The sequence below is a fragment of the Mauremys mutica genome, chromosome 3 (assembly GCF_020497125.1).
Source record: "Mauremys mutica isolate MM-2020 ecotype Southern chromosome 3, ASM2049712v1, whole genome shotgun sequence".
In the NCBI taxonomy this organism is placed as follows: domain Eukaryota; kingdom Metazoa; phylum Chordata; order Testudines; family Geoemydidae; genus Mauremys; species Mauremys mutica.
The window spans coordinates 38,733,559-38,760,781 of NC_059074.1; the positions used below are offsets into that span (position 1 = coordinate 38,733,559).

The following is a 27,223-nucleotide window of genomic DNA, read 5'->3' on the forward strand; positions in this document are numbered from 1 at the left end:
TTTTTATCTTCAGCTGAAATGAGTAAAAAGGATGGTGGAGAAAGCATACTTTAGGAGTGCATCAGATCATTTAGGTTGGATTTGTAAAGCATCTTTGTTCCCGGTAAGCTTTCACATTATTTTTTAGTATTTTTCAAATTCCTCAGTAACTGGATGACCACTTCTTTCTTAATTAACACTGATTGAATAATTCTTAAAACCCCTATTTTGACCTTTTTGCAAATCCATCAAAACCAAGATTTTTTTTCTCTTTACAACAGTACAATTTGTACAGTTGAGTGTCTGACCCATTCTGCCATGCCTGTACAGAATTGTTCTGAAAGATAAATCCAGTACTGGCAAAGAAGTACTTTCCATTCAGGTCACACAAAAAAAGAAAAAAAAAGGAGGGCAGCTCAGATCTTCGGTAAATGGAAAGTCAATATTAATCCATCCTTCCCACACATAAGGGTCTGAGCAGAAAGAAAAGTGAGTGATCTCAAGTAACAATTTAAGTTGAAAAATTAGTATTGTGCCTTGTAGCTTTAGATCAGCTCCTTTAAATGAAGAGGTGGGAAACTCATGGGGACCTACAATAAATGATGTGTTGGCTTTTAGTTTTAACAAACCCTGTCTTACACTCTAGATTCTTATGTAGCCTTCATCACTGATCTAAGTGCATCACAGTCATTAATGCATTTCATCCTCACAACATCCCTGTGAGGTAGGGAAGTATTATGCTTCATTTTACAGAAACTGAGGCTCAGAGTAGATTAAGTGACTTACCTGAAGTCACCCAGGATCTCTGTGATTGATCAAGGACCTGAATCCAGATTTCCTAGGCCCCCTTCCAGTGTCCTTTTTTACTATACCATCTTTCCTCCTAACGTACTATACGTATAATTTGATTAATGATTAATTTTAGCAAAATTTGGGATTTTAGCAAGTTCTGTTTTGAAGAACATCATTGATAAATTGGATGACATCTAAAAAATGCAGAGGATTCATTTTATAGGCCTTTACTCAATCCTCTGATTCACATTGTTACAACAGTCTATTTTAGCTTTGCAACAGGGCAGTCATAAACAGTGTGTACATAAAGCAGTCTATGTGATAAAAAATGCTCATGATAAAGGTTGAGGAAACAGTTGGTAAAGTCTTGTATATGTTTAAATGAGTCAGTATTTACTTTTTTTAATCAGTCACAGGATGATGAACGTGGCTTCCTGAACTCCATTAATATACACATTAGGATGTGAAATGAATTGATGTATTCTTTCGAGGCCATTCATATCAACTAATCACTTTGTGCTATTTATGCTAATCTGCATGTTAATGAAGCCTTCAAAGCAACATCCAATGCTTTTAAATTTGAAAAATACATTTCTAAACTAGAAAGAGTAAATCAAGATCCTGCCACTCTCCGAAGATGGAATGTCTTTGACTCATTAACCAAGAGGGTATAATTTGGGTGTCTTATTAGGGTGTCTTTAAAGTTAAAACAACTAATTACATTATTCTAGTTAAAATATTGTAACTAATTAAGAGAGTTTAAATATTTTAAACCAACTGATATAATTTAGTCCCTTAGTCATTATATAACAGAAAAATATGTGAAATTCCTCAAATGTTCCTTTCATATATATGGACTTTGACGTGACTTGTGTGTCTCAGAATTAAAGAGACAAATTCAATCAGATCCTTTGGAAGGCAGTGCAGACCCACGCAAAGGGTTCATTTCTGCAGAAAGTCAGGGAGTTGTGGAGGCGCAAGGCATCCACAATGTCCTCTTTTCTTTGTCAGATATGTTCATATCATACTCTCTGTTAATCTAGTATTTCAACTAACCATGGGAGAAACCAATTCTGACAAAATGGACCGAGACCGCAATAGGAGATATAGACATAAACACTGACATAAATGGCCCCTTTTGGGGCCTCAGTCCAAGACGGCACCTAAAATCATCATTTTCAATATCTGCAGAGAAGTCTGACATTCTGTATGGCAGAAAAATGCCTGCAAGAGACACAGAAAGAGAGAGACAACCACACTAAACATACCTGACATGCATATTGCTGTGAACGTCAAAAGAAACACCTATATTAGCACAATATGTGTATGCAACAAAAGACTGGTGAAAAACACTGTTGTGAAACACCATGGTACAATGGAACTTATTGAACTCAAACAAATGGCATTGGTTTCTTTTTAAAAACCACCTGAAGAGTTAGCATGGCCAACTGAATTTCCCCTGCCAGGAAAAAAAACAACAGCAACATATGTTGACATAGGCAACTTCAACAGTCAACACCATCTGGGGATATTCCAACAATGACAATAACGGTGAAATAGTTGAAAAGCAAGAAGCAACAAACAACTTGAGTTTGCTCTATGATTTCCAGGATAAATATACTTTCCAAAGTGCACAATGGAACAAGAGGGACAATTCTGACCTCGTCTTTGTCATCTCTGAAAGTTCAGAAAGGAAGTCATGGCAACAGTCCTAAAAATCACAACATTGACCAGTGCAAGTGACAACAGAGGCTGCAATACAACCCAAGAAAACAAAGTACCCACTGAGATTCAACTTCAGAAAGGCTGACTGGGAAGGCTTTACAGCTGAATTGGATGGATCCATCTGTCATATTACTCTGATACACATGCACAGGGTGGCAGGCGGCTCCGGTGGACCTCCCGCAGGCATGCCTGCGGCGGGTCCGCTAGTCCCGCGGCTTCGGTGGAGCATCCGCAGCCATGCCTGCGGGAGTTCCACCGGAGCCGTGGGACCAGCGGACCCTCCGCAGGCACGTCTGCAGGAGGTCCACCGGAGCCGCGGGACCGGCGACCGGCAGAGCGCCCCCCGCGGCGTGCTGCCCTGCTTGGGGCGGCGCAATTCCTAGAGCCGCCCCTGACTCTGCTGTTACTGATATCATCCTTAGGTAATGGTAAAGATCTCTCCTCTCTGTATCAGCTTCTAAAATATAAAGTCCTCTAGTGCTGACTAATCACTGAGCTGATTAGCCTCTGACATGTAAAAGTTCCATTTATTTTTGGCTACAAATCAGCAGAGAATTGTGACTTCAGAAAAGATGCTGGGAAATAACTTACTCTCAGAAGCAAGGTGTGACTCTAACCATAGGAAGGGCTAGCAGCAATTATACAGTTTAAAAGCAGAAAGATAAACCATACTGAGAACAAATAACTTCTATATTAGTTTAGTTTAATCTTTTTAACAAAATGGAATACACAGAAAGTTATTTTTCCCTCCATGTTCAGTAGGAACTAATACAGACTATTCAGTAATGCGCTGTGGGCCCCATACAGTGTCCTTACCTAAAAATAGCACTTGCATTATTGCATACCACTACAAGTAAGCAATGCAATAAAATGGAGTTCTCTGCACTCTGAATCAGCCTGTAGCCAATTATTTAATAATTGTATGGAGAGATTTATTGTTATGGTTAATTATAATTAATGTGTGATGGATAGGTTTAAGAAGGATAGTATTATAGGAGTATAAGGCTGATAAGTGGTATCAATTAATAAGGCCACAAACCAGATGCGCAGCTGCCGAGCCCTTGTGTCAGAGAGGTGTAGGGGGAAGGTAGGAAAATCATTCTGGTGGCTGGAGTGATCAATTCCCTTGCACATGACACACAAATCCAGTCAGAGAAAACCACTGGAGAAAAATCCCAGGCAGGTAGTCTTCACCAAGACAGCTCACCCCGGGACTACCTCTCTGCTCAGAGGTTAGAGTAAATTGTTGACTTGACTGGATTAGCTGCACAGAATACAATGTATGGATGTGGGAGGTGGAGTAACTGGCCTGGATTCACCCAGTTGCCCCCTGTGGCCTGACACTTTCCCTCCTGTTCAACCTACTCATGCAAATTTGCTACACAAGCTAAGCACAGCTTTGGTTCCTAATAATTCCTGCAAAACAGGTTTTTGACCTGGATCTATGGCAGAATAGCTCTAGCATGAGCCCCTCTGCATCAGCCATTGCCATATATATATTACTGCCAGATTAGTAAGAATCTATGCAGCTGTTACATTTAAATAAACTGTGCTGAACTACAAGAAATAGTTAATAAATATATTTATCCCACGTATCACTTTGAATAATTCCCCCTACCACATTATCAAAATAAAAACTTATTGGATTGTTCATAGATTTAAATTAAAGGAACTAAATTCTCTTCAATAGCTCTTTCCTTCCATTTCTGCCCTTAAATATTTTAAAGTGCACTTTACCTTCTTCAGCCACAAGACTCGCTTATTTTGTTTAAATAAATAACAGTGCTTTTCACTGTTCTCACCATCAGGAGCAACATACAGAAAGAACAAACAGGTATTCTGTGACTTTTCAAACTGCTGTCTGAGTTTGATATTGAACCTACACATTATTGTGTTCCACTCTGAATTTATACTTGCACAAATTTGTGTGTGAAGAAAGAACCATCCATATATGCTGGATAGGCAAAAAAAATCTAAGCCCATTTCAGTTCCTTTATGAAGCAACGGAATTTTTTTTTAAATTGCTCATGGCTAGCTATCAAATGTAGCCTGAAGCACCCATCCATGGGACTATAATTTTGCCATGCTTCAGAAACTCCAGGGCCTTCAGAACACCAGCATGACTTATCTTTGTGGGATAAGCTAAGGTGTTAGGTCACTTTCACCTCATATCAATGGTGCGTTAAGTGAGCCAGATTTAACAGCCTCATAGGAAGTTATTTGTGAATTAAGCAATATATTATATCCATCAGATGTTCCAATACACTACTTGTAAAGAAAAGAGCATTTTGTTGACATGTCACAAATACACACAATTTAGAATTATTAGGGTAAATAAGGACAAAATCACCAGGAAACAAGGCAAACTTCCTAACTAGAAAACTTCTAATATACTTAGTTACTTTGAAAGAACATGAACAACGGTATCTGATTGTCATTCTCCCCTCAAATCCATAGGTAGAGCTCCCTCTGAAGTTGATGGGAGTTCTGTGTTTATCTACAGGGGAAATAATGGCCCTTTGTAAACAAGCACAAATTTCGTTACTGAACTCAGCTTATTTATGTTTATATAAATTGGAGCATCCGGTACCCAGAGGTCCACTAGATTATTCATATTCTTCAGATATATTAGAACCCTTCCCAAGTGACATTTAAATGACTATGTTAGTGTGAAGGAAAATAAAAACTCTGATCGACCTAGACTGATCTAAAGAGACTAAATGCAGGTCTTGATATGATCTTTTTGTGGCCATTATTGTTCCAATTTTCTTTGTGAGTGTTTGTATTCATAACACACCTGCCGACTGCTAGTGAAAGGATTCTATCTGATGGGAAATGTCTGTAAATAGAGAGAGCCTGAACACCTTCACCTTCATTTGATTAGCTACAGCATGAAATGACAATGAAAACAATTCTGGCTGAACGATGGTCAATAATCAATGCTGGTTGTCTTGTGCTGCTGAGTGCTAAACTAAAGGAGAAGCTTGTGATGTTATCAGAGGTATCAGTTCTTGTGCTGCATTTACTGGTTTAAAGCTGTTGATATTTTGGAGGCCCTTTCAGTATCCTCATGATACACTTCTCCAGTCCTGCACCTTTTGTTCTGCAGCATACATGCCTGGCCAAGGAGGGTTAGTATCTGCAGAGACCAGTATCTCCAAGTAACAAGTTGACCAGAAAATAACATGTTTTTTCCCCCTAAGGAGATTACCCACCTTACCCACGTGGAGCGCTAGAGACAGAGTAACTGGTGGTATTGATATAAATCATGGATCTGAGCCTGCAAGATACTGAGTGCCTTCATATGTCATTGATTTTAGTGCCCTGTAGTAACTGACGTTGACTTTATGTTCTTGTTCTTCTTTAAAATTCCAAATTTAAAATGTTTACAAAATACGTAAGAAATAAGAGAACATGAAATGAAAACTTTTAAAATCCAGCATCCATAGAGATGAGGGAAAAATATGGCAACCTAATAGCCATAGCCCTATCTTGAATATCTTATCAACAGTGATTTTTTTCTGCATAGATACAATTTCTTGCTCAGCATGTAGTTAATGACAAAACTTTAGTTGCTGCTCACCCCATTATTACACATTATAATTATAGCTTGGAGAAAGATTAAAGACTTTGGGCCTAATTTTTTCTGTCTTTTACAGTTGATTTTATACCAGTGTAAATCCACTTACTGATTTCTATGTCCCTACTGAGCCTAGTAAAATGGGACCTCAATCCTGATTGGGGCCTCTCAGTGTTAACACAAAGCAAACAATTAATAATAATATATCTGAAAGAGTTCAAGAGGATCATCCCCCTTGTATTTCCCTTTCATTTTAGAATTCTTGGATATAGTGCTGAATATTTGAATCACGTTAGAGTGGGTTGACAGCTAATAATGTCTGGAACAAGCAAGACTCCTTGTGTCGTATTTACACTTCCTTTTTGAAAAGAACACAGTACAGGAAAGCTGGATTGCAGGGTTTTATATGAAAACCGTGAAGTCAAGGAACTATTCTTTTTCACAAAGTTTCCACAGATGTTAATGATTTTCAGGCATGTGATTCATTAATTCCAGAGGATAAAACTGATGAATAATTGACATACAGGAAACTATTTAACTTTTAACCAAAAAGTTCTTATAGCATGAGAGGTTGTGGAAGATGTGGGTGTGGGACCTGTTAAAATATGACTCACAAAAATCACATACTACAACTGTTTCTGGTAACTACATACTCAGTTGAAGTGTGGATAAAGGGCTTGGATCCAAAGACTATTGAAGACAAAAGAAAGACTCCCATTGACTTCAGTAGCCTTTGGATTGAGAAAAAAAACATGTGGGTTTACAGGATTTATTTTAAAAATATTGAGTGCATTCCTAAAGTATATTGCAATATATAGCAGACTATTCTATGAATAAAGTATAACATACTACTGTGATAGGCGCTATCTAAACACTTCAGAATCTTAAATGCATTTATCCTCCCAACCCCCCAATAATGTAGGGAGGGACTGTTCGCTCCCATTTTAGAGATGGAGAACAGAGAGGCTAAGGTCACACAGGAAGCTTGTGACAGAAGAGGGGACTGAATCCTAGTCTCCCAAGTCCCTGTCTAGTACACCAGCCCCAGGGCCAAACTTCATCTCTTGAAGTTATGTACCTATCTTGGCCAAGATTTAGCCATCATGCACTGGGCATGGTGTATTCTATTTACTTTGTCAGTCAAATACTTCCTTTGGCACCTTTTTATCTGTTCACCAGGCATGGAATCCTGCTTGCATCTTTATCCAATCTTTTGGTTTTGAACCCCGCCCAACCCCCCCACTTGTGATTCCCAGAATACACCACATTGTACTTTTCTCAATAATTAGCATCTATTCCTCTGATGTGCTGATTATGGCTGGGTAAGGTCAACAATAATAATTTACCTGTGTCAGGTAGATAAAAAATGTCCAGAATGCAATTCAACTGGATTTGATTTTCTGGTCTGTTTCATCAGTTTGATTCAATTCATCAGCTTGTTCGCTGTCTCAGATATATAAATAATTTATGTTCTTTGAGTATATTTTGTGTCTACCAACCACAGGCAGGTGCAAGGGCAGAGTCAGGCTCCTAAATCCATTTCCATCTAGTGAAGAGACATGCTTTCCTAAATATTACCCATAGCTATGAACCCTATTCTGCAGGCCTTAATTACTCCTTGCTTAGGCTCAACTCCCATTAAAGTAAATGGCCTTCAGAAATGAAGCAAGTCTTTTGTATAGTCATAGTAAATATAGGAATTATTTCTAAAACAATGGTCCAAAAGGGAGTTTCATGCTATTCATCTCACCTATTGTCAGTATATAGTACCCCACTACTAAGCTTGTCTTATGTGGAAGTAGCCCTTTACATATCTTATTTTTTCCTTCCCTATTCGGGGGATGTATAGGGTGTAAAGTGATTGAGTTCCACCATTGTAACCAAAATGAGCCTAACATCAAAAGCCTATGCACCAACTTTCCTTACTTGAATGATTCAACACACGAGAGTACACATACAAATCAGTCCATGGCGGTACACTAGTTTCTATTCTAAAACTCAACCTTCTTAACAACATAGAGCAGAATTCTGCCTCATCCTAGGCCCCTTGGCTGGAAGGAGAGCAAAAAGGGAAGGGCTTTCTATAATCAAGGAGCTGGACAGTAGGTGGGAAATAGGCAATCTGTCTACCAAAAGGTACATGTGAGCAGCAAACTATTCCCTTACAATTGTAGTTCTTTCATCACTTCATTACTGGAGGGGCTGAAAGTTAGAGGAAGAGACCTAGATTTCAGAATGTTCTAGTACGAGAAGTTAATTTGTCTATCAGTTTTAATTAAAGTAATTGTGCTTCTGTGCTCAAAGATTATGCAGGCACATTATAAGTGCTAGTAATACCAAACTACTTGCTGCTCTTCTGATCAAGGGAATTAAATGGTTGTGAAATAGATGTGTGTGATATAACAGTACTGTGACAGCATATATCAACCCCGCACTGCCAACACAAGGGTTATCCCACTCCTTTGGCCCCAGGAGGCCACTCCCCCTTGCCCCGCTAGACATGCTCCCTCCATTGAGAGCATACAAAAGGACGCAGCCCAGCTCAGTTGTTCAGGCTTCTGCTAAGAAGCCACTGGTGCTCCAAACCACTGAGGCTGAGCTCCCCAACTATACTGTGAGAGTCCAGACAACTGCAGAGACTAGAGGGGACAACCAGCTGCTACCAATGGAGGAGCTAACAGAATTGGGAATAATGGTAGGGAGTGACCCATGGACCATATTTGTGCATACTGAGACTGGACCCTAAACCAGGTGTGGCGGGGTGGAGCGGCCCTAGCAGAGGAAGTCCCACCCCTGAGGCTTTGCTGGGCATGCTTCAACTGGAGAACAGGTATAAAAGCCTGCGAAGCTGCTCAGTCGGGACTGACCACCAGAGAAGGAGGCACGCCGCCAACTCCCAAGGAGGGACAGCTTGTGCTCCAGGATCCAGAACTCAGCCAAGCTGGGACGAGCCCCGACGCCCAGACGAAGCCACCGGGGAACAGACCGGAGGACCCGGAGGGTCTGATAGGAAGTGAGCCAGCGTTAGAGCCGTGCAGGGGCTTGGTGTGTTTCGGGCGGAATCATATGGACTCTGGCCACTAGGCTGCGCTACCCTGCCAGTGAGGAGTGATTATATGAACTCCAGCCACTAGGACGCACTACCCCGCCTGTGGGGGAGTATATGGACTTTGGCCATTGGGCCACACTGTACTGATGCTTGAGGCAAGCCAAAGGGACTCCAGTCACTAGGCTGAGCTACCATGCCTGTGGGGGGTGTTATATGGACTCTGGCCACTGGGCCGCACTGCGACACTGGGAGCGAGTTACATGGACTCCGGGCTGCTAGGGCCCACCACCCTGACTAAAGGGTGATTGCATGGAGGGAGGCCATCAGGCCTCATCAAGCCACCCACAGAGAGGCAAGCACGCGAACTTCTGAGTTGTGAGATTCTAACATCCCATCCCCCACCCCACCCCGAAGGGGTGGTAAGGTGCCAGTCCCGCTATACCAGGGTATCTGCTTATCCTAGGGCCCTGCGTCAGAAACCCGTGGAGTAGAGTGGGTCCAGGTTCCCCTACCCTTCCTGTACTTGCCATTGAGCAACCCAGCCTCTGGGAGAGGTGGCCCATAGATTCTTGCTACTGGGAACCCTGACACTGGGAGAGGCGCCCCAGAGACTCTTGCCGCTGCACAGCCCTGCTGCCAGGAGAGGTGGCCCCTTTATACTTGTGCCACTAGGCACCATCACCGCTGAAGTATGCGGCCTCTCATTGGACTCCTACCACTAGGATTAACTGCCGCCAAAGAGGGGGCTTCTCCCCAGGCCCCCAATGATCCCCTGACAAGTACTGAATTGTAGAACTACTTCAACTTCTACTTGGTATGAGCTCGGAAATGGGTCTGTTTCCATGAAGAATTTAGAGAAACTACCAAGTATGTAATATTTCTGAGTAAAATAAAGCTTTTATACCCAGCAAAGGCATAAGCTAACGTTTGGGGGGATGCCAGGGAGGGTCTGAAGGTTCTGAATGCTTTCACCACTTTACAAAGCAAAATTTAGAGGTGCAAAATCATACAAAATGAAATGGCAAGAAATCTAAAATTGTGCAAAACAAAGCATACATTTTACACAAGTCTGATGTTGATCTGCTGGGACCTCGGGCCTTGTATAGTTCGATTCATAATAAAGCATACTGTTAGAAGCCTCAAGATCATGTGTGAGATTAAAGTAACTTTATTTCTGAGGGCATTAGGCACACAGCATTGATTGTTTAGATTTCTATCTACCATATTTGGTCTTATTTTTTAAGTGGCATTCTAATCTGCTATTTGTTGTATGATCTGATATGCTGAACCCCAGAATGCCTAATATGGCAGCTAGGCACCTGGAAAAAAACCCTATATTTTTGTTATCTATTTGCCCCCAGCAAGACGCAAAACGGTGATGAGGAAGGGCTGTTGTCCCACTGTGACAACCACATCATGATAAAAGTACTATAACAGTCAATAAGGTATGTGACCTATAGTTGAGGAAAGCTATGAACATCAAGGACTCAGTACTGCACTCTGATGTATTCCACACATGGCATGCAACTTGTTAAAAATCTACCATTCTGTTAGTGCCCACATACAGAACAGCAGCTAATCTTCTAAGATTCCTGGGAGTGCATGTTATAAAAGCATAAATCTTAACTGTGAAAAAAGCATCTGTACTAAACCCATTAATAAACCTTACTGAAAAAAGGGTTTGTTCATTTCTTTCCGTTTCTACCTGGGCCTTAGATGCTCACAGCCTCTCTCTAGCTATCTGTACTCAGCTTAACAGACGAGTATAGATCTGCACTTCTCACATAACGCACAGGCTAAAAGCACTTTTTATTGACTGAAACAGGCAGTAACGAAGGACAGAAAATTGCTCAGTGAGAACTACCAAGATAATATTAAGAAAATGAACTGTTCAGAGCCTAAATAGTTGTTGTTCCTGGAACAACAAATACATTAAAAATGCTTAAGAGAAACTGAGACTTGAATATTTCACATTTAAAGAGCTGTTCTTAACATTATGATAATCTGACTTATCCTTTTCAATAGCCATTTAGACACCTGGGGCGAAATCCCTGTCCCACTGAAGTTAGTGACAAAACTTTCATTGGAGACTTTGGCTAGATTTTCATCCCTTTCTTAATTTCTCTCTCTTCTATCCTCACTGCCTTTCCCTGCACAATGCCTTCAAAAGATGAGCCCGGGAGCTTAAATTCCTAAATTTGATAGACACTAAAAATACGCTGGATTTATGGTTTATTACAACAATCTGTAACCCACTAACCTCCACTTTTTTGTCCTATGACTCCTAAGGCATTAATTAATAGGCCACTTTGCTTGAATAGTCCCTTAGAATGTGTGTTAGCATAAGAAGTTAAACCATTCCTTCCACCTTGTATTTAGCTGTGACACTAAGTACCTTTCCCAGACCTGAAGATGAGCTCTGTGTAGCTTGAAAGCTTGTGTCTTTCACTGAAGTTGATCCAATAAAACATATTACCTCATTCCTCTTTTCCCTGGAACTCCTATGTGGTCTCTCTGGAACACAGTATGCTTTATTTAATTATTCTATTTCATATCTCCCTGTGCTCCCCAAGGAAAAAACATACATACACACTTTTCCTAGTACAAGTTCACTATCCTTTTTACAAACACCGAGTCCTTATTTCCACTCTACTGAACCTATATTACTCAAACATGTGCTAGTTTCAGGAAATAACTTCCTGACATGGTGAACTGTAAGTGAATACTGAGATAATATAGTAACTTAGTGATAAGTTTTCCAAAAGTATCACATTTTTGATATTTGTATTCACAGAATAGGCTATAGTTCCAGTTATACTTTGCAATAAAGTGTTTACATTCATTAGGAAAGTAATCAAAACTTTTTCTATGTTTAAAACTGTTTATATTTAAAAGTGCTTTTCAGATATATCCTCAGTGTTCTTCTTAAGAAACAATAACATTACCGTGGTCATTTCCTGTCCCTCACTCACCTTGAACCCAGGGTGATGGAGAACAGCGCTTTGGTCAAAGATATTTGAGGGACCAAGCATGTACCTGTCAGAAGACCAAGTCCAACTTTGCATCAGGCCATCTGATTGCTCATGCTTGGGTCCTAAGTGTCTGTGTACACTGCAGCTGGGACATGCCTTCAAGCCTGGGAAGATGGACACATGCTAGCTCTGTTCAAGATAGCAAACTAAAAAAAGCAGTGTGGGTGTTGGCACATGGATGGCAGCATGGGCTACTCACCTGAATGAAAATGTGCCCAACCCCCTTGTTCCATACTTGGCTAGCCCATGCCGTAACATCCATACTGCTATTTTTTGGCAAGCTAGTTCAATGAGACTAGTGCAAGGCTACCTACCTGGGCTGGGAGGCATTTCTATCTGCAGTGTACCCATTTCCTAAGGGGTTCCAGATTGTATGGCAGGGCTGGAAAACTCTTCCTACTTAAGGTACCTGATCCATCCACCTTTACTGATCATTCTCCCCTCATGGGTATCAAGGAAGCCTCTTTCTCTGTATGTGTAGAAGTGGCACAGCTAGTGAAAGCAACCCTCCTCTCCTTCCCTCACTACCATCTTTTTTGATGGGGTAGCTGGTCACTCCACATGTCTTCCATCCCAGGTTGGGTTTTCTTGAAGGATGCTTTTTTTGTGTGTGGTCTCAGTCCCAAACACATAGTCTGTTATTTTTCCAGCATGTGTAGAATCATAGAATATTAGGGTTGGAAGACACCTCAGGAGGTCATCTAGACCAATCCCCTGCTCAAAGCAGGACCAACATCAACAAAATCATCCCAGCCAAGGCTTTGTCAAGCCAGGCCTTAAAAACCTCTCAGGATGGTGTCATAGGTCTCACCCCCACTTAGAGCTGTCGGGTTCTAAAATGGGGACCTGCACTGGTTTCCCTCTAAACTAAAAATCCTAGTTTAGATCTAGTAAAAGCTGCCACCACCCAATCAGGTACGTGGATTGGGACACAGTCCTTCCCCAAAATCCTTGGGGATTCCAAGAGCCCCAAATCCATGGAGTTCTTACACCCAGGAGAAATAAACCATTCCCCCCCTGCTTCCTCCCCCCTCCCTTTTCCTAGGAGAGACACCGGGATCTAACTACAGAGGGATACCTCCCCCTCCTCTTTCCCTGAGAATCCACCCAAGGAAAGACCAACCAAGTCCTTAATAGAAAATAATTTATTAAAGAATAAAAAAGAAAGTCACTGTCTCTGTAACCGAGATGGAACACTATACAGGGTCTAAATTTATCAATCTCTGGAGGGAATTCCCCCTCCCTTCTTTCTCAGTAAAAGCAATCACAGTACAGACTTAAAGAAATTCTATAGCAAAACACAGAATTGCAAATACAGAAATAAAAGTATAAGAATACTAGTTCCTTGCTAATACTCACTAGCTTGAATAGAAGAATTTATTGCAGAAACCTGGGAGGACTTGATTAAGATGTCTGGACTCTCTTAATTCCCAAGAGAGACTCTCCAAGAAAAGAAAGAACAGGGAAAAAAAAACTTCCCTCCACAGGGATTTGAAAATATCTTGTTCCTCATTGGTCCTCTGGTCAGGTGTCCACAGGTACTGCTTGTTAACCCTTTACAGGTAGACAAAAACCTTAACCCTTAACTAACTGTTTATGACAGATGGAGATTCCAGTACCTCTCTAGGTAACACATTCCAGTGGTTCACCACCTTCCTAGTGAAATAGTGTTTCCTAATATCCAACCTCAACCTCCCCCACGGCAACTTGAGACCATTGCTTCTTGTTCTGTCATCTGCCACCACAAAGAACAGCCTAGCTCCATCTTTTTTGGAACCCTCTTCAGGTAGTTGAAGGCTGCTATCAAATTCCCCCTCACTCTTCTATTCTGCAGACTAAATAATCCCAGTTCCCTCAGCCTCTCCTCGTAAATCATTTTCCCAGCCCCGTAATAATTTTTGTTGCCCTCCGCTGGACTCTTTCCAATTTGTCCACATCTCTTCTGTAGTGAAAGGACCAAAACTGGACGCAATACTCCAGATGTGGCCTCACCAGTGCCGAACAGAGGGGAATAATCATTTCCCTTGATCTGCTGGCAATGCTTCTACTAATATAGCCCAATATGCCATTGGCCTTCTTGGCAACAAGGGCACACTGCTGATTCATATCCAGTTTCTCATCCACTGTAATCCCCAGGTCCTTTTCTGCAGAACTGCCACTTAGCCAGTTGGTCCCCAGCCTGTAGGGGTGCACAGGATTCTTTCTTCCTAAGTGCAGGACTCTGCACTTGTCCTTGTTGAATCAGATTTCTTTTGGCCCAATCATCCAATTTGTCTAGGTCACTCTGGACCCTATCCCTACCCTCCAGTATATCTACCTCTCCCCCCAGCTTAGTGTCATCTGCGTGTACCTTTAATCCTCTGTTCCAACCAGGACAGGACATAAGTACAAGTATACAACAGGTGTCACCTTCAACACAGGTTCTTTCCTCCATCCAGTTCACCTTCTGAGCTTCCTCTTGCTTCCTGTTCCTCCCAATTATATGTCCTCCCAGTTTCTGAGCTAACTGTCTCATTAGCCCAGCAATTGCCACCAATTGTCAGTGATCCCCACTAGAAACAGTGATCACCACTGATCTTTGTTATGATCTTTGTTATGAGATTATCAGTGAACAAAGTAAACAAGGTCTCTATACTCTATACATAATCAGTTCTAAAACCAGACTGAAAGGGGCTTAAAAGATCTAAGGCCTCAAGATATTGCCAGAGTTGTCTTGCTTTAATTTTCTCAGTAATTTACCTCCAAATGGAAGATCAGAAACAGGGAAATAACTCATGAGACTGACATCATAAAGAATTTCTTTCTTGAACACAGCCAGGCCTCACAATTTTGTATTTGAAAGGCTGGTTCCTTGCAGATCCGTGACTAGTTCCACTGACTATTGCCTTTTCTCTTGTCAATGTTTATTTCCGTTTTATTGAGTCACTTCAATGGGCCTACTTCTGTACCTAAAGTTAAGGAACATGCATAAATGTTTTCAGGATCTGGGCCCCAAATTTTAATTTAGATTACTACATTTATGAAATAGTTAAAGTATATTCAAAAACAGGATAGCTTACTACATAAAAGAAAAACAGTAATTCTGTGTAGTATATAATAGCCTGTTATAAGAACAGCTATTGGTCTGCTTTTTCTATCCTAGATGCTCATTCCTGTCTTTTCTATTTTTCTATTCTATTTTTCTATTTTATATAATAGAATTATTTAGTCTCTACATGTTACATATTATATTACTTCTGTACACATTCTTTATCACTATTGGGGATTAGAGTGCATTTTTATGTATCAAGGTTAACCTTATTTGGTCAGAAGATAAACCATAGCTATTTGACTTCAATAGGACTGTTCACATCCTTAAAATTTAAGGATGTCCATAGGCATTTGCAGGATTGGGGCTCCCCCTCGATTTAGTTGGGTTTCAGCAAATTAGCAACCTCTATAAAATCTCTGCATTTGAGTTCCATCAACTCAAACACTGAGGCACAGAATGCAGGCCTGTAACAATTTTGATTGTCATTTTTAATTTTAAAACCAGAGATCTCTGTAAGCCCAACAGAACAGTTCTCTTAAGTGTGAAATTCTGAATTTGCTCCAGCAGTCATACTTAGCAAAACCAGGTAGAGAGATTATCTGAGACCAGCAGAGTCAGCTGTCACTTTTCATGTGGCTTCCAAAAATAGTTCACATTTTAATGCTAAGGTAAGATTAATGTTTTTACCATTCACTGTCCAGTACTATAGTATTTCAGAACCTACTCTAGTTCACAGAAGTTTGACATGTCACATTTCATTTTAGCTATTGCAGTACGAGAGAAAGATACAAATTTCCTAAGCAATATTGACAGACAGATCTTATGAACACCAACCAAAAAGAACAAATGCCTGTAGATTTGTATGACACAATTACAGTACAGTGATTTCAGATATTCTACTTTGGGATACCCTGTAAAATCAAAAATAGGCACTGAGCAAAACCAGGCTTAAGGGAGTACTGTGTTCATCAACACAATAATATGCCAAAAATTGAAAACATAGAAAAGACAAAATGTTTATCACTTTTCCATTTAATATAAAGTAATAATGGAATATCAGTATCCTTCCTCCCATTTTTTTCCAAATTCTTGATGTTTCTGGCTTATACAAGTAGATACCAAACCCTGAAGCCCTTATTCATTTTTCTTCTCAACTAAAACTGGGATCAATGGGGACTTTGCCCATGTATGGGCTGAGTTTAAAAAAAACAAACAAAAAAAACAAACAGAATGAGGATGTCAGGATTGGTCCCAAGATAGTCAAACAGAATAAAGACTAAAGATGGGTCAAGAGATCTGTGCTTTTGTTTTGCAAAACTCAATAGTACTGGTGTTCTGGGTACAAGATCAAGTTTTTATCTGAAATACCAAAACCTTAAGACACTTGAAGGGGATTGGATACAAGGTTCCAGGTCTAGATCATCTCTAATAGGAACCACACGTGAAGTGCTCACCCAGTTTTCCTCGTGCGGTAGATTTCAGTTTAATTTGAGAGAAAAACTGAGGTTTGAGGCCCATATTTTCCAAGTATCAGAGGGGTAGCCATGTTAGTCTGGATCTGTAAAAGCAGCAAAGAATCCTGTGGCACCTTATAGACTAACACGTTTTGCAGCATGAGCTTTCGTGGGTGAATACCCACTTCATCGGATGTATTCACCCACGAAAGCTCATGCTGCAAAACGTCTGTTAGTCTATAAGGTGCCACAGGATTCTTTGCTGCTTTTACATATTTTCCAACACAGTTAACATATTCCTAGAAAAATTAATACCAATGAAAATTATAAACACACATCAAGAGGAGTATGGTTGCCTTCCTAGTACATGCAGAAATTTTACACAGACTGACACAGCATTTCAGATTTTACAATTCCACAGCAATTATGATGCCATGCTATCTCCTCTTAAGTACTGAAACTTACCATGTTTATCAGGTATACCTGGAGCAGTAAATGCTGAGTATTCTATATCACCAACTCAACAGTCATTACTGGCTTCATCAAGCTGACCCTTTATATTACCTCCACTCATCTCTGCCAGGACTGGCAGTAAAGCCTCTCAAATACATAAAACAAAAATCTTCACAATCAAACAAACCTTTCTCCCCAGGCATTCCTCTGTGGGTGGGGAGTTTGGCAGTGCTACGCCACAATTGGGAGGCATAGTCAGTTAAATTCAGTCTCATTCTCTCTGGCCTGGGAGAGGTTAGTAGCCGGTCTTCTTTTTTACCAGTGTTTCCCTTCCTATGACAAAGAAGGGAGATTATATGCTGCCCTGATTTATAGAACTTGCCCTGTTTGGCAGAGACATAGTGCTCTGCTCTGCCCTGCCCTCCCCTACACTGCAAGGCCCCTGATCCCAGGACCTAAAAAGAACAGTTGTATAGGAATTTTCCAGATACTAGCTAAGACCCGAGTAAAAGATTTGTGTGTGTAGACAGTAGGGAGATTTGGGCTAAAACCCAGGAAAGAGCCCGAAGTATGTCTGCAGTGAAGACATACCCACAGCATCTGCCTCTGTCATTCTCTGGGTCTTTATCTGTTGCAGAATGACTGAAATGGGTTAGCTTCACCCTGAAGCTTCCTCTCTGATCTTAAAAGGCCATTATACCCTGTTACAAGTCATTTTTAAAGAGACTCCTCTGTCAGTGGTTACCACATTATGGTATCTGTAATATTAGATCTGGTCACATAATAGAGAAATTTAGTCATGAATTCAATGGGAAAAATGAACAAGACATTATTTGACCAGCTACACTAAATACATCATATTGCTATACATATACAATTTCTGACTACATTCCCACAACACGTGGGCTGTGGGTAAATGGTTGTGGCACAGCATAGTTTGACGTACTACAGACTTTTCTAAGATATGGAATTCTTTGCATGGACATGATCCTTGCCAACAATGATCTGACAATAGTCTAAAACTAAATGTAAACAAATAAGAGTCTTGTTAAAGCAATCCTTTAAAATTGTCATGTAAACCTACCCTTCTCCATCTTCCCCAGACCTCTGTAACATACTAGTTTCATCCAATGTAGTACTACAGAAAACAGTATAGTGAATGTGGCACACTCTCAAATCTGTCAGGTGACAAAGGCTGACAAAGCAGGGAGCACTGAGATGAAAGAAAGACACTAACAAACATTACTTATGTGGTATCAAAAGGCCTGACCAAGCTCCACTGAAGTCAATAGGAATCTCTCCATTGACTTCAAGAGTGTTGAATTTTGCTTTTTGTAGGAAATTACCATTGAAGAAAAATGTGTTACAGACGTAGGCTTTCAAATAAAGTATTAAAGGATGAAACAATACATATCCACTCCTTGTTTTAATAAACATGAATGACTTCCAATGCCAAGGAAGAAAAAGACTGATGAGAGGGTAAAATAAGGGTCTTGAACTGTGAAAGAGACCATTGTATTTATATTCCAGGTTTAGAATGCTGTTTATCAGAAGAAGTGTGTTCTGTTTGTACGATATAAGGTGAGGATCTGATTAGCTGTTGTGGAGGCAAAATAATCCTTCACCAGCTCAATCAAACAAAAACTATACCACCATTTCCCGTCTTCACCTCTTTGAATCCCCACAAATCATATTTCCAAAAAATAAGCTTATTTTCAAGGATATTCAATTATTTTCAGTACTTCAGAGTCTCTTGCACTATTTATTATACTCGTATCATTTCCATCAATCTTCATCTCCATGTTTTCAATTTTTCTTTCAGTCATCAACATTCTTGAACTGAAGTTTTCAAACTTTTTATCTGCAGCAATTATAAACTCACTTGGAATACATCCAATCTTTTACCAATATCCATGGTGTTTTGAAGGCTGTCATGATTTGATGAGCCAGACCTGTGTCTTCTGATAGTGTGAAAATGAAAACATATATGGTCTCAACGCACAGATTACATCAAGTTTACAGTGCAATTTCCAATCTTCCCTGGAATTGTTTCTTTTTTGTTTAGTGTATTTTAAGCTACCCATAATGAGTGTGATCCAGATAAAATAATTAAAGACATAACATTCCAGAAATTGTGAAAGTAAATCTCAGAGTGCATTCCTGTATAAGCCAGCTCCACTTCATATATTCTAAGGCCTTGATCCAATAAAACACTTAACTCCCATTTACTTTGATGGGATTGAAGCACTTGCTTCAGTAATGAACACACAGAGCCACCCCCACTGTGGCCAATTTATCTTTGTGTACCAACACAAAGCTGATTTACTGGTAACCTGAGGATTCTCTCTGCATATTTCAGTACTTTTATCTGGTTGTAAGATGCCTATGCAACAGTGGCAGTGAATGGGAAGGTAGAAGAAAATGATAAGGGCAGGAAGAATGGTGGGAAGGATGTACCCTTGGGGAGGTGTTGAGACTGGAAAAATGGGGGAAGAAAGGTACAGACAACATGGTAAGGTAGAACTGACAAGACAAGTTATCAGGTGGCAAAGAACAAATGGACAACAAAAGAAAAAACCATTAACACCAGCACCCAGGGACCAGAAGACTAAGGGCACTGCAAAACAGGAATCTTTTAGTTCACACCTGCAGTGTCCACATAGGGGAGTTACAGCACAGCACTTTGGTGCACACTGCTATTTGGAACCCTGTAGTCCCAACGGTGGGGCAGTATAGACGTGCCCTAAAAGTTTTGATGTAGAGAAAGGCAAGCTCTGCTATTAGGAGTAGAAGAGGACAGGAAAGGCAGTTTGCTGTGAAGCTGCATTATTGTTGCCATTGCTGCTGGGAGCTCCAGCTGGCTGTTGGGCTTTCAGGGGAGCTGGGAGCTTTTAAATTCCATCCCTGGAAGTGCTGGCTGTCACATAGGAGGCCACTTATGGAGGTGCTGCCAGCATCAGTCATCCTGAGGTAGGATCCCAAGGGCTCCAGTTGTGCTTCAGAGGCCAAAAAGGCCCTGTTCTCCCAGCCTCCTCACCCATTGCTGCTGCTGATGGCCCTTTGCTTAGATCTGAAGTTAGTGTTCAATTACACATTTATCCAAACTGAACACCTTTCACTAAACTACAAATGAACATATACAGGAAACCTTCAGCTTAAAGAAGAGAGAGAATTTAACAGTCTGCAGCTGGCCATAGCTCCTCCCTAGCTGATGGTTGGACTAGCAATTATTCTGAAATGGTAAAAATTAATAGCAAGGAAAAAACTCTCTAAGGTCTCCCTAGGACTTGAAAGTTGCCCTGACATTCTGAAAGATACAAAGAGAACTCTTGCAAACTATTTTCAAAGTATACAACTAATTAGATTCTACACCATGTGCTGTGTTTCAGTGGCCACTGTTCCCAAGTGGCTTAGCTCCTTGTTACGTGATACAATATTGTAAGTGATCAGAATAAAAGTGAGATTATGAATGTAAACCTTCTGCCAGGTGGTTAAGAGCAGCAGTGAGGGCTGGGTTCAATGTATCTAGTGTTCCTCTTTACCAATATATGAACTGACTCAAGACCCCTCCCAGAAACCTAGGAAAATGAAACAAACCCATCCTGGGTGTCCTTAACAGCCAGAACTTCCCCACTTGCAAGCATTCCGAGTCTGTTTACAAACAAGTAAACCTTTGTTAGGGGGAAGGGAACACATTCATAAATGTGGGAAAACACAGAAACCAAATTTTATATATATATACACACACACACATACACACACACACACACACAGAATAATAACACCCTTCCAGCTATTTGGCAGTAGTCCACTTAACTCCCTTCCTACCCACTGGTGAGAATGTCCCAAAGCTGAGAGTCCCATGACTGCACCACATCAAGCATGCACCCACCCTACTCATGATTTGCCTCAGTGACAAACAGTTGTCCAATTTGCAGGTCTATCTCCAGTCCCAAGGGAGATGCTTGACCAGTTCCACCTTGAAGAACCACCACTTAACCTAGCTTAATGATTCAGCTTTATTAAGGCTCTGTGTAGGCAAATAAAACTCTATATCAGCACTTATCTCTTTTCACCAACAGAAGGAGTAGAAACCTCTTTCTCCTCTGGAGCTTTTGGCTATATTGTTTAGAATTGTTTCTATATGTTTTGTTTAGGTTTCCCATTAGATATCACATATTGATTACACACACAGCAGCAGCATTTCTCCAATCTTTCTCACCAGTGCAATGTACTGTACTGGCTGGCTGAATGAATATCTCTTGGCATTTCCTGAAACAGCCCTGAAGGAGTGTGGCTCCTCCCAGCTGGTGGAAAGTAACTCTGTGAAGAAGTTCAGTGTAGGGGTATGCTTCCTGCATCAGGAGATAGGGAACTTGTCCTGCTGATGATGTCGAAAACAGGAGCTCTGCCAATAATAAATGGTCGGGGTTCTATTGCCAGACTGTGCCTGTGTCATTATTTTGGGGATTTGGCCTGACTAGGCTTATCCATCGGGAAATAACTATGAGGTCACATAACAGTATTTTAACCCTGATCTAGGATCATAGCTACATAAGAAAGGGGAGGTTCAGTCTCCTTGCCCATTCAGTCCTTCACCTTTTAGATGAGACCATCAAAAGTTAGTGCCATTAGTACCAGCTGTAGGGGTGTTTTTTGAGATGTGAAAACTTGTCCATCAGGAACTAGGTTTGGGCTACCATATTTATTTCCACATAGCCAAAGAACAGCTGTCGGCTGGTGAGAACTTTTAATCACTACTGTGTTGGGTTGGGTTCCAGAGAAGTGCTGTATGTAGTTTGTATACAAGATTAAATTGATCTGGTTAATTTTCAATCAGGCTGATCAATCAAATGTGCTATAGCAAACACTATTAGCTTAGAGAGACAGTAAACATTATGGTGGTGTGCTTTAAATTTAATAATGGCAATAATAATGGAACAAATCCTTAGGGGAGCTGAGCATTCTTCACTCTTATTGATAATAGGAGCACCTCTCAAGATCTGGCCCAATAATCATGATATATGCCAAATAAGGCAAAAATAGTATCTTTGCCCATTGATTGTCTGGATCTATTAAACTTTATTGTTTTAGGCAATACTTTATTCAGTTTGATGGTAAAGCTTTCTGCAAATAAAAGGAGTAACTCTTTGCTTATCAGTTTTCTAGTCTCCGATGTGTGATTTCCAGTGGTAATGGCTTTAATAACATTTGCCCAATTATCCAGCTGTCTGAGATATTTCTAAGGTGCCTATCACCATGGTATCTAAGCACTGACAAGTTTATGACAGGAATTACATAAAAGAATAATGTGTTCTATAGTAAAAGGATAATTCCATGTTTTATAGTGTTTTCCTCATAAGAATGCAACTACAATTCATTTTAAAAAAAGAATATCCCTTTCAACGAAGCAGAGATAAGAGAATTTGTTTTTCCCCAATGAGAAACTTCTATTCAATAATGATAAGATGGATTCTCTTGCCATCTCAGTTCTATAAAACAATTAAGAAAACCTCTTTTGATAATTTTTCTTTTAAGTAAACCAAATATTCAATCAAATACATGGGCATAACAATATCAGGTAATCTCTCTGATCTACTCATGAGAAATCATATTCCTCCACAGAATTTAAGTCACTGGCAGACAGTCCCTTTTTGAATACCCCAGATGAATATTATCAAAATAAATGTTCTAACTAGAGGTATCAGACAAGAATACACCTTCTTGTCAATTGTCTGTTATGGACCACTCTCTTACCACTTCAAAAGTTATTTTTCCTCCCTTGCTATCCTGCTGTTAATTGATTTATCTTGTTTGACTGACCTCACACTTCATAAAGCAACCCCTATCCTATCATGTATTTATACCTGCTCCTGTATTTTGCACTTCATGCATCCGATGAAGTGGGTTCTAGTCCATGAAAGTTTATGCCCAAATAAATTTGTTAGTCTCTAAGGTGCCACAAGGACTCCTCATTGTTTTTACTAGAGGTAGTACATTGTTCTGTCTACCATAGTTCCATTCACTTTAAGACTCATAAAAAACGATAGAAAATCATTGGAATTAGGGTCTCCCAAAAATTAGTTGGCTTCAGCAGAAGAAAGGAAAAGCAAGAATGCATGTTTCAGACTTTATCTATTTATTTATTTTAATTTTATTTTCTACATTCCCAGTTCAAAATAATCTTTGACTTTTACTTAGGAATCTTGCTGGACTAAAATGGAACAATCCTCTCCACCTTGGACTAACTCTTACATACTTTATTTGGCAACAAACAAATTATCTTTCTGCACATCTGATAATCTCTTACACATGATTTATATCTGGAACTAAATTACTGTATATTAGCTATGCTTTCTCTATTTCTCCCATTCCCTCCACTCCAAATATTTTATTCTTTACATCCAAAAGCCAAGCTAAGGCATTTATGGAAAGACTGAATAATCCTTATTAAGTACACGTCATGTTTATTAACATGTTATTTTTATTTGTATTCCCATAATACCTAGAGGCCCTCGTGACAGAACAGTGCTTGATTGTGCTAGGAACTGCACACATACTACAACAGAAATGGTCCCTGTCTCAGAGAGCCTGCAAGTTATAAAAGGTCATGTAATGTCTTAGCACCAAGTCGCAGCTTCACATGATACTGTTCACTCTGTACATTAGATATCCCCATGTTTCTAACAAGATACTGCTTCTTTGGGATTAAGCAGAAAAGTTACTTGATTCTGCAAATAGCAATGTCTAGTTGCTTAAACATATTCTCTACTCCTCAATACTTACTGGGCTCAATACTGCAAGGTGCTGAGCACTACTACAAAGTCTTGAGTCCACTCCACTCCTGCTGATGTCTGTGGAAATGGAGAGTGATCAGCACCTTGAAGGATCAAAGCCCTTTTCCCACAGAAGGACCCAATTTTCAAATGTGAGCACCTAAAGCTAGAAATCTGATTGTTTATAGAACCGACTTCAGGGCCTGATTCTGTACTACTGAAATCAATGAGAGCTTTGCAAGACCTATCAGATGGGTATTTCAATATATTCTCAGTGCTGGAAGGGCTCTAATATGGTAGGTAGATTTTCTACCTTTTTCTTACACATGGTATGATGGGGTGTCTGCCCCAAACTCACCCTGCAGGATTTAATGCAGGCCAGATGGGCCAATTAACCATTTAGGCAACTAATTAAGGAGGCTCAGCTGGATAAGAATAGATTGGTCCTATAAAGCCCAGGAGCTGAAAGCAGAAGGGGCTACTGGGAAAAAGTGGACACTCCTGGGAGTAAGGGAGGAGTGAGTAGGGACTTCAAGCTGCAGTTGCTCCTTGGGAAAAGTGAGGAGACTTTGGGAACTGGAAGGCCCAGGAAGAAAAGGTGAACCATTAGTAGGAATCAGCCCAGGGAGAGAGTAGTGAGGCCAGAGAGAGAAGGCCCAGACTGCTGAGCTGAAGGTCCCTGGGCTGGAACCCAGAGAAGTAATCAGGCCTGGGTTCCCTACCAGCAACTGGGTGAATGGCACTGAAGCCATGAGCAGGAAGACTGCCTAGGACTACTGAGGAGCAAAATCCACCCGGAAAGGGGAAACACAGATAGTGTCACAGCCAGAGGACTGAGCCACAAAGAAGACACTGTGCTTCCTGAGGCTGCAAAAGAGGCTGCAGGGGGACAACAGAGACAGAGGAATTGACTGAGTACCAGAAGGAGGCACCAGCCCAGTGGTGAATGGTGCATCCCATCACATATGGGAATAAGAAATTTTTTCAGTGTATTCATACTGGATTGTGAATGCCTATGAAAATTATCTTTTCAACATTTACAACTGTATCACAGACTAACTGACAATGCATAGTCTTCATATTTTCAGCAGTAGGTCTTAAAGAATAAAACTGTTTATTCTTGTGTAGGCACATGGATGTCTTAATGTATTATATGCAATTTCAAGGGTGAATAGTAGCCTTATGAATTTTTTATATGGAAGAAACTTTTCATGCATTAGAAAGATAATGTCAGGTATCTGGACTGTGTTGCAGCATCTTTTTCCTATGGATTTAAGCAGTTTTTTGTGCAGTATTTATTTTGTAGCAATATAGTGTGAGATCCAGATCTGATTGAAGTCAATGGCAAAGTTCCCATTTAAGGAAATGTAGGCTCAGGGCCATACTGAGTACAGGGTACACAACATGCCATCATTTTCATTATTTTTATATGCACCTCAAATATTTCGTCTGATATCAAAGTATAAAAGTTACATAAAACTTACCACTTCTTCATGGGAAGCACTTTCTACATTTATGCCATTAACCTAAAAATGAATATACCATAGAAAGTGATTTGTAACATATAAATAATGTAATAAAACTAAACATTAAAACATGCTTAAAACAAGTATGTGTGTGGAATAAATGTACAATTTACTGACCTGTATTAGTGCATCTCCTATAAATAACATTCCTGTTTGGTCAGCTGTGGGGGTTACAAAAGCAGTATGTTAAGTGAAAGACTTAATTAATGACATATATTGCTTCAGCACTTGCTTAAGCACACTCTTTGTAACGGTATAACATTTTAAACTACTTTTCTTGTGAAAATGCCGGTGGCATAACAATCAGGAATCATCCAGTAAAGCTAAATAAATTGGTACCAATTTTAAGCAAATTAAGAGAGTTACTTTCCATGCACAAAGGATTTATTTAATATGGAACACAAATGTCATTTCTCACTAATGAATGATTTCATTAAATTATGTGGAAAGTGTGATTCACATTTTTCATTAGTCTTGCTCAGACAGTAAAATAGGAATTCTAGAAGCTACTTAACATCTTTTTATTTATTTATTTATTTTTTGCTTGGAACAAATTTACAGGGACTGGTATAATTAAAGAAGCTGTGCCTAGAATTTAATAAAACTATTTAAGATGAAGTTTGAGTTCGCTCTGTTCAGGAGAATAACACAACATATTATTTCAACCAGTAATTTGCATATTTTCTAATCCTGAAATCAACAGGAATGACACCCTGAAAGGGCACACACAACAAATCTGCTTCAAATGTGAACAGTCACTTTTGGGAGGTGAATTCCACCTACTTCTGATGACATGAGTTTTCAGTGTGCATTCAGGGAGCTTACCATCTCATCAAAGATGGTCCGCTGTTCACACCCTGACCCTGCAAACACTGATTTGGTTAACCTTAAGCACCCAGGTAGTCTCTTTTGAGACTACGCATGTGCTGAAAGTTAAGCACACATGTGGACCTGAGACTTACAAGATTTTAAAAATATAACACTCAACTTAATATTTTGGGAGATTGAAATGGAGGGAAGGAAGAGTCTGACCACACCGTACTTTCTCAGCTTCTGCCATATTGGATTTGACAATATGAAAAATGAAGCTTCCATTCAAAATAGTTCTGAAGACATTGGAGTTACATCAGGATTGAATTTGCTGCCATCACTTTGGTTGGATAAAATAAATACCTTTACTTAATATTTGTTAGTATTTAGGCAACATTTAATTATTTTTCCATTAATCTCTTTTAAATGACAGCTTGTAGATTCTATTAATGTGAAGTAAATGCTTTTTTGGGATTCTAACTTACCTTGTATTTAAAAAAGAATAATCATGCTAGCAATCTCTGGTGTAGGTATCTTTATATATATACCTTTATATATATATATATATATAAAGTCAGCATACAGTGAGGGAAATACAAACAAAAGAAACATAGCATATGTCTATGCTGCAGTTGGGACAGCATAAGTAGGCACACCCAGGTAGGGTGACCAGACAGCAAATGTGAAAAATTGGGAAAGGGGTTGCAGGGTAATAGGAGCCTATATAAGAAAAAGACCCAAAAATCGGGACTGTCCCTATAAAATTGGGAAATCTGATCACCCTACACCCAGGCTACCTCTAATCATGCTAGCTCACTAAAAATAGCAGTGTTGCTGTGGTGGAATAGGTGGTGACACAGGATAGCCCCGTTTATCTACTTATGGTCCCAGGTGGGATTGTACTCAGGTGTCTACCTGTGCCACCACCCATACCACCACAACTATACTGCTATTTTTAGCAAGTGTGGTCAATCAAAGCTAGCTTGGGTACGCCTACATGTTCTACAAATGCACTT

The 27,223-nt window shown here is 40.1% G+C and overlaps 1 protein-coding gene across 1 annotated transcript in view; it reads right to left on the reverse strand.

Moving 5' to 3' along the window:
• Window positions 1-27,223, reverse strand: part of SNTG2 (syntrophin gamma 2) — a 475,088-nt gene that overhangs the window by 167,185 nt on the left and 280,680 nt on the right. The window contains exons 5-6 of the mRNA XM_045008823.1: window positions 25,515-25,558; window positions 25,356-25,397 (exon numbers count right to left, since the gene is read on the reverse strand). Coding sequence (XP_044864758.1) covers window positions 25,356-25,397; window positions 25,515-25,558 — 86 coding nt within the window. The remainder of the gene's footprint in view (window positions 1-25,355; window positions 25,398-25,514; window positions 25,559-27,223) is intronic.